Source organism: Eptesicus fuscus, chromosome 18 (genome assembly GCF_027574615.1).
Source record: "Eptesicus fuscus isolate TK198812 chromosome 18, DD_ASM_mEF_20220401, whole genome shotgun sequence".
NCBI lineage: Eukaryota > Metazoa > Chordata > Mammalia > Chiroptera > Vespertilionidae > Eptesicus > Eptesicus fuscus.
Window position 1 is genome coordinate 13,497,611 of NC_072490.1, and position 14,506 is coordinate 13,512,116.

General features: G+C 48.3%; 2 protein-coding genes across 5 annotated transcripts in view; one reads left to right on the plus strand and one right to left on the minus strand.

Moving 5' to 3' along the window:
* The window catches only part of OSBPL10 (oxysterol binding protein like 10), a 266,667-nt gene extending 256,597 nt beyond the window's left edge, over nt 1-10,070 (plus strand). For all 4 annotated transcript variants that reach the window (XM_054729776.1, XM_028134978.2, XM_054729777.1 and 1 more), the window contains 4 exons: nt 2,520-2,706; nt 4,196-4,378; nt 7,483-7,636; nt 9,953-10,070. In XM_054729776.1, coding sequence (XP_054585751.1) covers nt 2,520-2,706; nt 4,196-4,378; nt 7,483-7,636; nt 9,953-9,997 — 569 coding nt within the window. In that variant the 3' untranslated portion in view covers nt 9,998-10,070. The remainder of the gene's footprint in view (nt 1-2,519; nt 2,707-4,195; nt 4,379-7,482; nt 7,637-9,952) is intronic.
* STT3B (STT3 oligosaccharyltransferase complex catalytic subunit B) overlaps nt 8,782-14,506 on the minus strand; it is an 82,841-nt gene continuing 77,116 nt past the window's right edge. The window contains exon 17 of the transcript XR_008558882.1: nt 8,782-9,223. The gene's annotated coding sequence lies outside the window, so the exon portion shown is untranslated. The remainder of the gene's footprint in view (nt 9,224-14,506) is intronic.

Consider the following 14,506-nt stretch of genomic DNA (forward strand, 5'->3'; position numbering starts at 1 on the left):
AGCACCCCGAGGTCTGGACTGGTGAAGTCTCCCCCTTTGTTTCAAAGTAGAACTTGGGATCTGGGAGATTCACGTCATTCGGTTCAATTTTACTACGTGTCCTCAGATTCCCACATGCTGTGTCACGTGGAGGAGACGTTGGTGTGCTGGAGGAGAAAAGCGTCGAGGCAGTTCCACCTTCAGTTTGTACTGAAGCCCGGGGAGTGGGAGATGCTGCTCCCCCTTCCTGTGGCTGATGGATTGCTCTATCGATGCATTGATGGAATGACGTTTAAATGTCATCTGGAATAACCCATCCAGCCATGAAGCTTTATTAGTATAGGAGAATAAACTTTCTTTTTTGCTAGTCCTCACCTGAGGATATTTTCCCACCAGTGCCTTTTTTTTTTTTTTTTTTTTAGAGAGAGTGGGAGGGAGGGAATAGGAGAGAGACAGAGAGATGAGAGACACGGATTGGTTGCCTCGTTCCCGCATGTTAATTAAATGCGCCAGCTTGTAACACATGATCTTATTTCCCCGCAACAAAATACCCCGAAGCAAGCGGTTCTGGGTCCTGGGCTCAGCTCCTTTGCGGGGCCGGGTATGGGAGACGGGTGTTTTCTTTCCCTCACGCACCCCCTGCGTGGACCCAGCACATGCCATGAATTTTTTGACTGAGTCTGAAGTACCATTTTTCCAACCCACTCACTTTAAAATTTAGATCTCAGATGGATCCCCTTGCAATTCTGTGCGCAAATACATGCACTTAACCTCTTAACTGATTGCCTTAGGCTGTGGCGTATTTAGCTACCACAAAATGCCATTATAAGGCGCTTCATTCTGCCGCGGATTCACTCAGGTTGCAGCTCAGAGCCGGTCCCCCACCCGCATTGTCCTCAGCTCTGGCACTGCGACCCCTGATGAGCCACTGAGCAGTCACCCCATCCGCTTTGTCCACTGTCCACGGGGAAGCAAAGGGCCTCTCTACTCATCACACCGACACCCCCCTCCTCCCTGCTGGGAGCAGAGGCCATTCAGCTGCTCCTGCAACCCTGCTGCCCCTAAGACAGCAGGACAAGCGCTGAGTAAAGGCACAACCTCTGGAGTCTGTGGGGAAAGGCAGGCGGTGCCGGCCAGCGCAGCCGCACCCCAGGTCCCCAGAATTCCCCTCTGTGACTGTGCTTCCCAGAAAAATGTTCTAGCAGAATACTTGGGTTCCTCAGGTTGAGATGGGGAATGAAATTATTTAAAATTGGTCAGTTTGAAAGTTTTAATGCCTGGCCTTGTGTTGATTGATAAATGCGTTTGTGGGATTTAAGACTCGGCTCTGCAGGGGCGGATTGATGCTTTGGCATTTTTCAGTTTCTCCCGGCTCTCAGGCTAATGAAAGAGGCGCTTTCATTGGGATCCCATCTGTACGCCTGGTGTTAACATAGTCTTTTGTTCCTACGAGGGGCAGGTATTCTTTTTAATGCAACCCTAAAAATAGGAGTTTGCGTTGAGCAGGCATCATTACAGGTTAAATAGTAAGTGAGCGCACACGTACGGATTTCAGCACAGAGCCAGGAACGTGGTCTCGCTAATGCCTTCCAAGCAGCTTGCTCTGGGGCTCACTGGTGTCAGGGGACTTGAGGTGCCACTTGGTTTGTAAGAGGTTTTTCTAAAGATGAGCGCCAAGGGGGTGCCTCCCGCCGCTCCCCGCACCCCCCACGTGCATCCTCCACGACCAGACTGTGATTTCCTCTTTATTCCCAAATGGAAATCCCACTGTTAAGAATTCGCCCATCGAGGGAGCTGCTTTAGAGCGGGAGGCGGGACTAAGATGTAAACCCCACAGGATCCTGGTGGTGTGTGGGGCTGCGTGCTTGGAGCTGAGGTTTAGAATCGCCTTCCCATCCTAACCACAGCCCAGGGAGGCACAGGTACCGCTTCCCTGGGGCGCAGAGAAGTTAGATCTTGCTCTCAGGAGAATGGCAGAACTCTTCAACATGCTTTTTTGAAGCTAAAACATAAGGTCTGGCCCCTCCTGGCCTGACCAGCCTCCACACTGTACGCCCCATCTCCCTTTGTGCTCACAGGCCCTTTCTCAGCCCCTTCACGCCCACCGCGCTCCTTCCCACCACCTGCCTGAAACCCTCCCCTCTTCGCCTACCCAGCTCCTACCCTCACCTGTCCTTTCCTCAGGGAGACCTCCCTTCCAGGTCACTTCCCAGTGGAGGCCTCCACGGCCCCGGGCACCTCTCCCTCCCACCTTCATCACGGCCACAGTTTGGGTTTGCTTGGTGACTGACCACGGCCCACCTTTCTGGTCTGTCCTTGAGGACAGACAGGGTCTGCCCTGTTCACCGCTGTGTTCGGGGTGCCGGGCCCACAGTGGGGCACACAAGAAACAAACGCGTGCGAGTGAGCAGCCAGCCTCGGCGGAGGTGGGAGACCAGTGCCCTTGGCAGGGGGCTGCTTGGCTTCTCCTGTGTCTTCTGCTCCCCAGCTGCCCCTTCTCGCGCCCGTGCGCCTGACCGTCTCCCCCTCTCTCCCTGGAGGTGTGCTGAGGCTCCTGGAACACGGGGAGGAGTACGTGTTCACCCTGCCCAGTGCCTACGCCCGCTCCATCCTCACCATCCCCTGGGTGGAGCTTGGAGGAAAAGTCAGCATCAACTGTGCCAAGACCGGGTACTCGGCAACCGTGATATTCCACACGAAGCCTTTCTACGGAGGGAAAGTCCACAGGTAGGAGGCGCCGGGGAGGCTCTGTCTCTGTCTCCGTCTCCGTCGGGTCACGATGCCCCGAGGTTCATTTCTCCACCAGAAATTGGGTTCCCGCCATGGGATGCATTGAAAGTCAAGATAAAGTGAACAGATCATTTTTCAAAAGAGATGCTTCTTTGTTTCCCCCTCCCATGGCAGGTTTAAAAAACAAACACAAAAAAAAAAAAACCCTTCTCGTGTAAACTTACGGTGAAATCATTTGGGGATGTATCAGCAAACTCACCCCAGAGAAAAAAAGACACTTCCGTTTGTTACAGTGAACTCGCCCTCCTGATGCCGCAGCCTGTTTCTCTGATCTGAAGCAATTTGATCTGTGAACCCAGACTCTGCCCGGGGGCACCCCATTCATGTTAAATTGGCTCCGTTAAATCTCCCGAACCCCATATCCTCTGAGAGATCTGTGCTTTAGGAGCTGGGGGAGCCCAAGCCTAAGAAATGGAAGCTCGGCGAGGTCTGCTGTTTGCAGAAGCACATCGTTGTTTTTATTGCTCCAGTTAAGAGAATTCCTCCTCCAGAGCAGTTCAGTATACAGACAGGCTCCCGTCCCTGCCCTTTTTGGGGGAAAGTGTTCTGTATGACGCCCCAGTGTCTGTCGCTGGGGAGGTGGGCGCCCTCAGTGGCCGTTTTGGAGCCAGACGCAGGGGCTCACAGGGTGACCACGTGCACTGCTCCCCAGCTGCACCTCCTATCAAGTTGGCAGCTTGAAACCCACGGAAATTGGCGAATGTGACAGATCTGTTTTCCCTCCGGGACTGTTAAACCTTTACCAGCACATCCCTAACGCCCTTCCCCTGGGCGTCGCCTGGCCCTCTCCCCGATGCGGCCTGAGAGCCTTTGCTTGCTGCCTGGGAACCTTGGCCATGTTCAGGCTCAGGCAGAGAGCTTCCAAGCCTGGGTTCGAAAGCTCAAATTCCACCTGAGCTGGGCTGTTAGGAAGAGAGGCGTTTGCCTCCTGCGCTTGGCTGCCTGGAGCAGGATTCCCCATTTCTCCCGTGTTCCTCCGACTGTGCAGCAGGTTCCCAGGTAGAGAGGGCGCTGGGATCCGCTTTCACCCAGAGCTGGCCTCCTGGAGCCCCTCAGGCCGGCGGGTGAAGCGAGAGGTCACAGCCCTCCACACAGCCGCGTTCAGAGCCCGCGGAAGGTGGCCGTGAGCAGGAGGAGGTACCCATGCAAGGCCAAGCACGAGGTTAGGTGTTGCTCAGCTCATTAGATTATTAACTGATCTTTAGACTTGATTCATCGCTCACCAGTTTGTCCATCAATGCTTCATTTTGTGTTCATGGACATTAGATCACATTTTATGAGCTAGACTTTGAGCAAAACACTAAAACCAACGATTCCTCTCCATGCCACCCCATTAAGAAAAGAATCTCCCAATGTGAGCCCACCTTTCCCAGTCTCTCTGTTTTTAGAATCTCGCAAAGCGTGTTCGATTCCTTCCTTCATTCAGGGTCACGGCAGAGGTGAAGCACAACCCAACCAACACCATTGTTTGTAAAGTCCACGGGGAGTGGAACGGCACCTTAGAGTTCACCTACAACAACGGAGAAACCAAAGTCGTGGACACGACCACGTTGCCAGTGTGCCCCAAGAAGATCCGCCCTCTGGAGAAGCAGGGGCCCATGGAGTCCAGGTGGGGTCAGGCTGTTTCTCTCCAGCTGTTTCTCTCCGCGCTCGACCCAGGGACAGAGAGGAAGCCTTAGAAAGCGCAGCGAACGGGCCGGGCCGGGCATCCCGCTCTGACTTGTTGAGATATTTGCATTTCCCACTGTGTGTCACTGAGCAGTAGAGCCTTTGAATCTTCAGTAGGGGGTGGAGGGTGAAGACAGTGTGCCGCAGACTTTTAATGTCTGTCCCCAAAGAGTTTGTCAACTCAGCGGGCCTGTTGCCTCATTACAAAGTTAAACACAGGGAGTTGCTAGTCATCAAAGAACCGTGCAGTGAAGCAACGAGGCATTTTCTTTCTTACCAGATTAGCAACATCATTTAAAAAAATTCAGTGCCGACAAGGGTGTGATCAAATTGACATTCTGTACCCTGTGCTTACAGGAGGAATGTGTGAGGTTTGGCTGCATGGATCATTCATTCAGTTTGGTCTTGTGTTGTATTTCTGGGAATCCATTCTAAGGGAGAGCTCTTAAATTCAGAAAGTTTCAGCCTAAAATTAAATATATTTATATATCTATTTAAAATCCTAAACAAACAAAAGAAAAAACACCCACCTGCCTATTCAGCAGGAGGAAAAGGCTAAGTAAATTAGAGGATCTGACCAGTTAGCATGTCTGCGCTACGGCATGAATATGCCGCGACCCCTTCGAGTGATGTTTATGCAGGCACACGGGCAGACTCTGCATGGAATAAGCCCATTTGATTTTTCATCCAGGAGGTCAGCAAACTGTGGCCCGGGGCCAAATCTAGCCTTAGCTGATATCTGTACAATGTTATGGGAACATAGCCATGTTTATTGGTTATGGCTGCTTTCCGGCTACAATGGCAGTTAAGTAGTTGGGATCAGGACCATATGGCCTGCCAAACCAAGATGTTTACTGCCTGGCCCTTTACAGAAAATATTTGCCTTATCTAAAACCATATGCTGCTCTTTAGAAATACGAGGTAGGATTAAAATGAAGTTATAGATGATTCGGTGAAAGGTTTGCCTTTAGAAGAAGAGTTTGTAACCAATGGGAAGTGTGAATTCTGTAAAACTGAGGCACGATACAACAGTGGGTATGAACCATACGTTGTAACTGAGTTGAGTAATAGCGCCAGGGCCACAGAACCTCTGGAACCTCTGCTTCATTGTAGGATTAGCACGCGCTCTCCTGTTCTTGTTTGGGGGCAGTGAGTGTAACCTTCTCTGTGTCCAAATGGAGGGCATGAACTCCCACCCATTGGCTTTTTCAGCTCCTCCCACCGGGCGGTAGTGGCAGGACAAGGGACAGGCTGGGGGCAGGAAGAAAGCTATCCCCTTGCCCCCAACGGAGCCTTCCCAGGGTCAGGAAGCTGCGGCTACTGCCATGGCACGCCTGTTGTTGCTGGTTTGGCAGTTGAGAACAGAACTGATCCTGTGTTGTTGTTCCAGGGATATGGAGTAGGTTAGCTACTCCTCATCAAGGCTCTTTGCTGCCTCTCTTAGCCAGGGGAACTCAGAATTCAGCCTGGAGTGGGGATGGGGTCTGGTATGGGAGTAAGACAGAGGAGTGCCACCTCTTTTTGGGTTATGTATGCAGACTTGACTGAAACATGGAGCCGAACTGCAGGGAAACTGAGCCCAGCCCACCTTGTGTTCCCTAGGAAACAGCCCTGGAAGGTGGTAGAGTATCTGGTCCAGGGGTTCCCTTGCTGTTCAGAGCACCTGAGCCTACTACGCAGCAGGTCTGCCAGGCCTTACCTGCATGGCTGGCGGGGGCAGTGGTTAGATCAGTTCTCCCAGCCCTCACAGTGATGCTGGCCCCGGCGAGCCCCCTTGGAGGGGAGGGAACCACTGCCCATCTGGGAAGAGTGAAGATAGTTGCATTGTCTGCCCACACCCATGCATTTGCTCAGGATGCCCAAGTTTGGTTTGAGCAGATTCCTGCCTTGCCCAGAGCCCTGGTGGATGAAGGCAGAGCCAGTGCCCTGTGATGCCAGCTACAACCCTGCCTCGGCCACTCGCCGGCCCTTTGCCATGAGGCTCTCCGGGACTTCCTGCTTTTCTCACTGTCCTGCTCCCACCCTCCCCACCTAAAGGCTCCTCACCTTTCTGCCCTTTCTTTTGAAGTTCAGAGTCTTCCCCAGATGAGCCAACTCCTCCTCACCGGTCCCCACCCTCGTAGTGCTATTGGTTGGGTCCCCGGGTGTGTCTGGCCAGAGCTGTCTGGGGCCAGTTCTTTCCTACTTCCTCTCTCTAGTCCTTGGGCGTCTCTGCCTTCTAAACTTGGGGCCACTGTCTTATGATGAGGCTTTTCATGGGAGGTCCTGCTCTTGAGAGCACCCCCCCAACCGGGATGTCCTTAAGCCCAGTCCTTCCCCTGGCACCAGATGTGTCAAGGGTGTGGGTGACGAAAAGGACAGTGATATGACCCAGCCCCGCCTCATCCTGATGTGGCTGAGGAAGTGCATGGATGATGGTGCCCTGCTCTCCCTCAGTTCCTGACCTCACCCGCAGGAACAGAGTGTACAAATTAGGGGTGGTCCTGGGAACTCCGAGAAAAACTGCACAAGATAGGAGCCAATCTAGGCTGCCTTTTACAATGAATGAGTGGGGGAGAATTAACTTCCTGTGTAGATGTGGGTGAGATGACAGAGCCTGCAGCAAAATCACGTCCCCCCCTTTTCTAACTCCTAATACAGGGTTTCCCTGTGGGAAACCAGCCATTGTCCATATGTATCAGCTCACTAACCTTGAGCAATTCAATTCACCTCACATGAACCTATTTTTCCTTCCCTTTAAAATGGGGATGCTAATACAGCATCTATGTCATTGGGTTACTGTGATGATTGAGTTTATATGTAAAATACGAGGAAATAATGGTGAACACCATATAAGCGTCTGCTTTATTGTTGTAACAGCATAGCCAGGTAGCCCTGGGCTCAAATCCTTGGTTCTAGCGGTCTTTGAGGCACCTGGAATGAGCTACCTCTCCGGATGGCCTGCCCAGATGTCCTCTTCCCCGCTCTGGCCCCTCCTTATGGAGGATGACCTTCCTTGAGCCTGCTGTCCCTGCCTGACCACTTCCTCTCCTCTGTCACCCCCAGGAACCTCTGGCGGGAGGTGACCCGCTACCTGCGGCTGGGGGACATCGATGCCGCCACCGAGCAGAAGCGGCGCCTGGAGGACAAGCAGCGGATGGAGGAGCGGAAGCGGGAGAACCTCCGCACCCCATGGCAGCCCAAGTACTTTATCCAGGAGGTAACTTCGCCGCCTGTTTGGGTGCTTGTCCTGAGGGGCAGATGGATCTGTTTGGCTAACGCAGCCGTTTGGACAGACAGAAAGATGGGGCAGGAGAGGTCCTGGGAAGATTTGGGGTAACTTAGCTCCAGCTTGGGGCGAGGGCGTCCTGTGGGCAGAACTGAGCACCCTGTCCCTCTGGCAGCCTCCGTCAGAAAAGCCCACTGGCCTGCCGGGGAGGGCCAGGCATGGGATGGCAGACCTGGATGCTGTCCTAGTCATAAGAAACTCAGACCCCTGCTGCTTTATCGTTAGCTGCAGTGAAGCGCCCTGCTGCCCGCTCCACACCGGGTGGGCTAGGACCTTCATGACTGAACTGCCCTTTCAGAGCGCCACCTCCTGTGGGCCAGATGGGACAGACATGCTAGGACAGGCCGGCCCGAGTCCTGTGCCCGGATGCTGCTGCTGCCACCCAGGAAAGTGACATGTGAAGGCAGAAATAAATCCCACCCCTGGGCAATGGCAAGGCACTGTGTGCTCCCACTAAATTGAGGCCCTTATGCTCTTGAAATGGTTTGTGGAGTAACTGGGAAGCAGTCTAACAGAAGTTGGAATAATGGGAGCGAGTGCAGAGGCCAGTTTAAGGCAGGCCCTCAGGAGGCCGGCAGCATCCACGAGAAACAGGCTGGGAGGATGGGGGCAGACGTGAGTCTCTATCTAAAGAGGGTGGATGCCACTTACCTCCAGGCGATCACAGTTCAATTCTTCACAAGTTTTCACATGGTGTGAAGGAACTTAAAAAATGTCAACACTGAGAACCAATTGAAATCTGTCTGGGTGTTCTTTGGCTCAGGTGCTGGTAGGCCTGACCTGTGACAAGGAAGGATTACTGTGTAGGTAGAAGGCCTCAGGTGAGTTAGTAGTAATCGTGAGGTGGACTCTGGGTCAGGAGCAGAAAGCAGCCACTGTCCCCCAGAGGCAGGGGCTGTGGCTGTGGCCGCAAGACTCCAAGGTTGGATTCTGGCTCAGGCAGAAGGCCTGCTGGGGAGACTCTGCCTTTATGAGACTCTGATGGGAATCTTGTCTGGAAGCCGTGCCCAGGTGAGATGAATCTGTATTGTCAGGGTTCACCAGAGAAACAGAACAGAACCAACAGGAGACATAACTGCATGTAGATTTATTACAAGGAACTGGCTTATGGATTATGGAGGCTGAAAATCCCCAGGATCTGCCATTTGCAAGCTGGAGACCCCAGGGAAGCTGATGGTGTAATTTAGTCCAAGTCTGAAGGCCGAGGACCGGGGAGCCGATAGTGTAAATTCCCCGTCTGGGCAGGTGAGATGTCCCAACTCAAGGAGGCAGAAAAGAAGGTGGACTCCTCCTTCTCCCACTTGTTTTCTTTTTAGTTGGATGATGCTCACCCACATTGGGGAAGGCAATTTCCTTTGCTGAATCCACCAATCAAATGCTAATCTCACCCCAAAACACAGACACCCAGAAATCATGTAATCTGGTCACTCATGGCCTGCCAAGTTGACATATACAATTAACCGTCACACAATCCTTCAAGGATCCTTCTGTGAGGTGGATCTGGTCTCTGCCTGGCTTCTGTGGAAAGATGCACATTCAAAAAACAAAATGACAAAAGAAAACATACTGTTCGCTGCGGAGTTTAATAAAAGCCCCCGTGTTCCTAAGAGAAGGCTTGAGGATATGTAAAGAATAAAAATCACCCCAAAAACAGAATCGTTACCATTCAGTATATGCCCTTCTAGCCTAGGACCAGGCTGAGTGCACCATCCTGATTCTTGCCCTTTCTCACTGGTGTTGGACTGGTGGTATTTCTAGTGTGTGCTGATTTGTGACTACTCCTGCTGGTGAGAGCTTTTGTTGGGCATTCCCCTCTAGGCTGATAGGTTGTAAATAACTGATTTGGGCAAATTCCTCACATGCAGGTCTCTGCTTTTCTCTCCCTTGTCTGTTCATCCAACACGCACCCCGTCCTACTGTTTAGAAGAGCTCTTCCTTCTCAGTCTTCCTTGATGTAAACCAACAAAGCCCCCCCGCCCCTCTTGTGTTATTTTTGTGGGGTTTCCTCCTAAAATGCTAGCATGCAAAGATCATATGGGCTTTAAGAGCTGAGGAGGAGTAGTGAGACCACCAGCCTGGCACAGCTGAGATGCCAGGAACAAGGCAGACACACATACTGGTGGTGGTCCTGACAGATGCTAACAGTGCTTTGCATGGTACTCAGCTTCCAATCTACAGAGTCTGGACTCTTCCTCCCCTTTGCCTGCTGAGAGGTCTCCGTGTAACGTCTCCTCCTTTCTCTTACAGGGTGATGGCTGGGTCTACTTCAATCCCCTGTGGAAGGCACACTGACCGGGTGGAGGTGTGGAGCATTCAGGAAGAGCCCCGTTTTTGTAGGAATTAAAGTGGTACAGTATCAAGGTTCTATTGGTGTTCACTGAGACCGCTTGATATCATTCAAGAAATGGTACCTGAGAAATTCTATACTGTGAAAAATGTACTCCAAACTCTGCTATAGGATTACGTTTATTCAAGAGCCATTTGGGGCATGTGTGTGTACAATTGCAAGCTCTTGGCATACTATATGTTCACACACATGCCATTGTATACATGTCTGCTGATTATTACACATGTAAATACTGCACTTACCAAGGGTTAAGTGGGTAATTATGGGCTCCTTTTTATCAATGAGGATTGGCCTTTTCTATTTTTCACTCTGACAAAAATGTTTTGCACTTACAAAAGTATTATGTAGTCAACTCCTGTCAAAAAAAAAAAGGGGGGGGGGGATTGGCATGGCCCAACTGATAGCCATCTGGTAGAAAATGGCTCATTCCTCTCATTTCAAAATTGTGATTCCCACCTCTCACCCCACAGCATTTCACCTGTCCATACCGCAGCAAGATAAACAGCTATTTTCTGCTGAATGGGAGTGGGCAGGAAGTTATTCCAGGTTTACACCAGAGCCTTTCCGAGTGGAGCACCTCTGGGAAAACCTAGAGCCAGGCCCACCTTGGAATTTGCCTCCCATCTACTTGCTCCAGAAACTGACAATTTCTTCTGCTCAAAGCACTAGTCATACATTTTTTAGAAGCTGCTGCTTTTACAGTAGAAAACAAGTCATATGGAGACTTCACTACTTTCATGATGAAAAAAGGGCTTTAGAAGTTAAATACACGCATGCATATAATAAACATGCACAACCACAGCCTCAATCTTGTATTTAGTTTGGGGAAAAACAATTTCCTGTGGATTTTTTTTTTTAGTGCACCTCTATTATTTGACCCAAACTCTGCAAGAAAACCACTGTGATTAAAATGAAGCCTAAGTGTTCCATGGTTTCAGTTGAATTTCAGTCCTCAGCCTTTACAAACGAGGTCAAGACACTAGAATATAAAGGAAGGAAAAAAATAACATTTGATTTTTGCTTACTGCTTATTTTATTTTTTACTGTGCCACTCTGAATATTTATAAAATCCAGTAGCATGAATGCTTCTCTGTAGTAATACTAATTTGTGCCTTTTGTCTGCTTTCTTAAGACCAAATGTTCACACTTTGTAGATAGTAGACAAATATATTTCGATTAAATACTATACCTATCTGTGTGTCTGTTTTACTTTTAGGGATTCAAAAGTTGTTGGAATTGATGGCTCTTAATGAGCTCTAATTGTATTGTTAATTTGATGTGAACAGCATTCATAGTTACATCAAAACTATTTCAAACACAACAAAAAATCTACCAGATGAGCATTTATGGTTATTCTATGACCAGTTTGTAAGAACATTTAACTCATATCTAGTTAATGTTTTATTTAGTGAGAAGTTACTACCAGGCAAAGTAGTGATGTAGGCATGTTTAGGTGTACAGTCTTAAAATACCTGGGAGAATAAAGTTTTGGAACTATTTTATTTCTGAGAGGAAAAGCAGAATAGATGCAATTTTTAGTCTTCTCATTGAGGATTTTTTTTCTCAAAAGTAATTACTGTGGTGTTTTCAGATTCTCCAGCCTTATTTCAAAGTATAAACTATCTGGTAAGTAAAATATGGAGAAGGCTCACTTTTTTTGGGGTGGTGGTGGGCTCATTGCCTTTTACAAAATTATGAAATGTATCCACCTCTTTTGACACCAGGTACCACCACCACCACTATCCTGATTCCTGGAGTAATCATCCTCTTGTCCCCTGCCCCCACATATACACTATGTTGGTATTTCTAAAAAGGATGCTTGGTTTTGCCTGTTTTTGGACTTTGTACAAATGAAATCATTTGCTTATTTGAGCTAACATTTTGTGTTGATCTACTTGTTAATTTTATTTTTTGCCGAGTTCTAGCTGCCCAACTGAAGCTCTGTACCCATTAGACAATACCTCCCATTCCACCCCATTCTACTGAGTTGCTTTTATGAATCTGACTAAATACCTCATATAAGTGGAATATTAGTCTTTTTGTGTCTGGCTTATTTCACTTAGCATAATGTGTTCAAGGTAAATTTCCCTCATTTTTTAATGCTGAATAATATCCCATTGTATGTATATACATCACATTTTATTTACCCATCATGAACATTTGGGTTGTTTCCAGCTTTTGGTTATTGTGAATGCTGCTGTATGGGAGTACAAGTATCTCTGAGTCCCTGTTTCAGTTCTTTTAAGGATATACACTGAGTGGCCAGATTATTATGATCTCTGAACGCATAATAATCTGGCCACTCAGTGTATATCCTATATAATAAAAGGCTAATATGCAAATTGTCCCCTCAACAGGAGTTCAACCAGCAGGCAGGCCGGCCAACTGCCCATGTCCCCTCCCCCTGGCCAGGCTGGCAGGACCCCACCCATGCACGAATTCATGCACTGGGCCTCTAATATACACACACACAGAGTGGCCAGATTATTATGCGTTCAGAGATCATAATAATCTGGCCACTCAGTGTATACCCAGATGTGGAAGTGCTGTAACATATGAAAATTCCATGTGTAATTTTTCAAGGACTCAACATACTGTTTTCCACAGTGACTACACTATTTTGCAATCCCACCAGCAATGCACACAGTTTGAATTACTCTACATTTTCCCCATTTATTTTCTGCTTTTTTGTTTATAATAAATCTTCTCAATGGGTGTAGAGCACTATCTTAATTGTGGTTTTGGTTTGCATCTCATGTATTTATTGGCCATTTGTATATCCTTAGGTGAATTGTCTATTCAACTTCTTTGCTCATTTTCAAATTGGGTTGTTTTATGTGTTGAGTTGTAAGAGTTCTTTATATTGATCAAGTCCAATTTCTCTATTTTTTCTTTTGTAGCTTGTGCTTCTGTTGTGATAGCCAAGAAATCTAATTCTATGGAGCTTCTCCCCTGTTTTCTTCCAAGAGTTTTAGCTCTTATGTTTAGGTTTCTGATCCATTAAGTTAACTTTTCTAAACTGTGTTAGGTAAGAGTCCAACTTTACACATGGTTATTCTGATTTTCTAGGACCATTTATTTGCTGAAGAAAAACTTTCATTTCCCCATTGAACACCTGTATCAAATATTATTAGACCATTTATGCAAGGATTTCTTTGCCTTTAACCTTTGGTACTTCAATTATGATGGGTCTTGGTGTGCACCTCTTTGGGTTCATTTTCCTTGGAACTGTGTGCTTCCTGGACTTGTATGTCTATTTCATTCACCAGGTTAGGGATGTTTTCCATCATTTCTTCAAATAGGTTTTCAATTCCTTTCTTCTCCTTTTGGCAGCATTATGATACAAATGTTGGTATGCTCAATGATGTACCAGAGGTCCCTAAACTCTCATCACTTAAATTCTTTTGCTGTTCTGATTTGTTTTCTACCACCTGTTCTGATTTGTTTTCTACCACCATGTCTTCTGCATTGCTGATTTAATCCTCTGCTGTAGTCTTCATTTCCCACAGGTCCTTTGTCATGGTTTCTCTTTGTTGAGGTTCTCAGTGAGTTCATCTATTCTTCCCTGAAGTTCATTGAGCATCCTTATAACCAAACTTTGCTTGTCTCCATTTTATTTAGTTTCCTTTTCTGGAGTTTTGTCCTGTTCTTTCATTTGGGACATGTTCATGTCTTCATTTTGGCCGACTCCGTGCTTGATTCTATATATTAAGTAGATCTGCTACCTTTCCCAGTCTCGGCAGAGTGGTCTTATGTAGAAGGTGTCCTGTGAGGCACAATCTACCTATCACCTAAGACAGGTGTCTCTTGTTTGCTGTTGGCATGTCAGTGGGTGAGGTTAATCTTCAGGTGCACTGGCTATGAGGACCGGTCCTGGCTACAGCATATGCGCTGTTGTGTAAGGGCTGATCCCATGCAGCAGGAGCTTTAATGGGGCTGAGTTCACCCTTCAGGTGTGTCATTTGTAGAGTTGGTTGGTGGTGCTCTGTGGACTTTCCTAAAATCTCTCAAAGATCTACCAACTCCAGACAAGCGCAGCTGGCCTTGCATGTTCTGTACCTCTAGTGTGGTCTCCAGCAGGCCACTGGGTGTTTTGGGAGCTTTACTCTGGGAAAAGGCTCAGGCCACGTAAGTAAGGTGGGGTCTCAGGTAATCACCAAAGTAGAACAAAATGGTGTTAATGGCTGTCTTTAAATGTCTTTATTTTTCCAGATTTTCCTCTGACTTCTCAGGATCTTAGATATTCTCGTTTCTCTACCCCCATTTCTTGCTAAAGCATCTCCAGGTCCATAGTCTCTCAGCAGTTTTTCCAAGCCTGAGATCTGAGCAAAGTTAAGTGAAACAGGGACCAGGTATTCAGGCAGCCTTAGACACATTAGAATGTTGCTCCCTTATTTTAGAGAGGTCACTAGGAGATAGGTGGCTGCTTTCTCCCAACCATGCTACACTGTGGA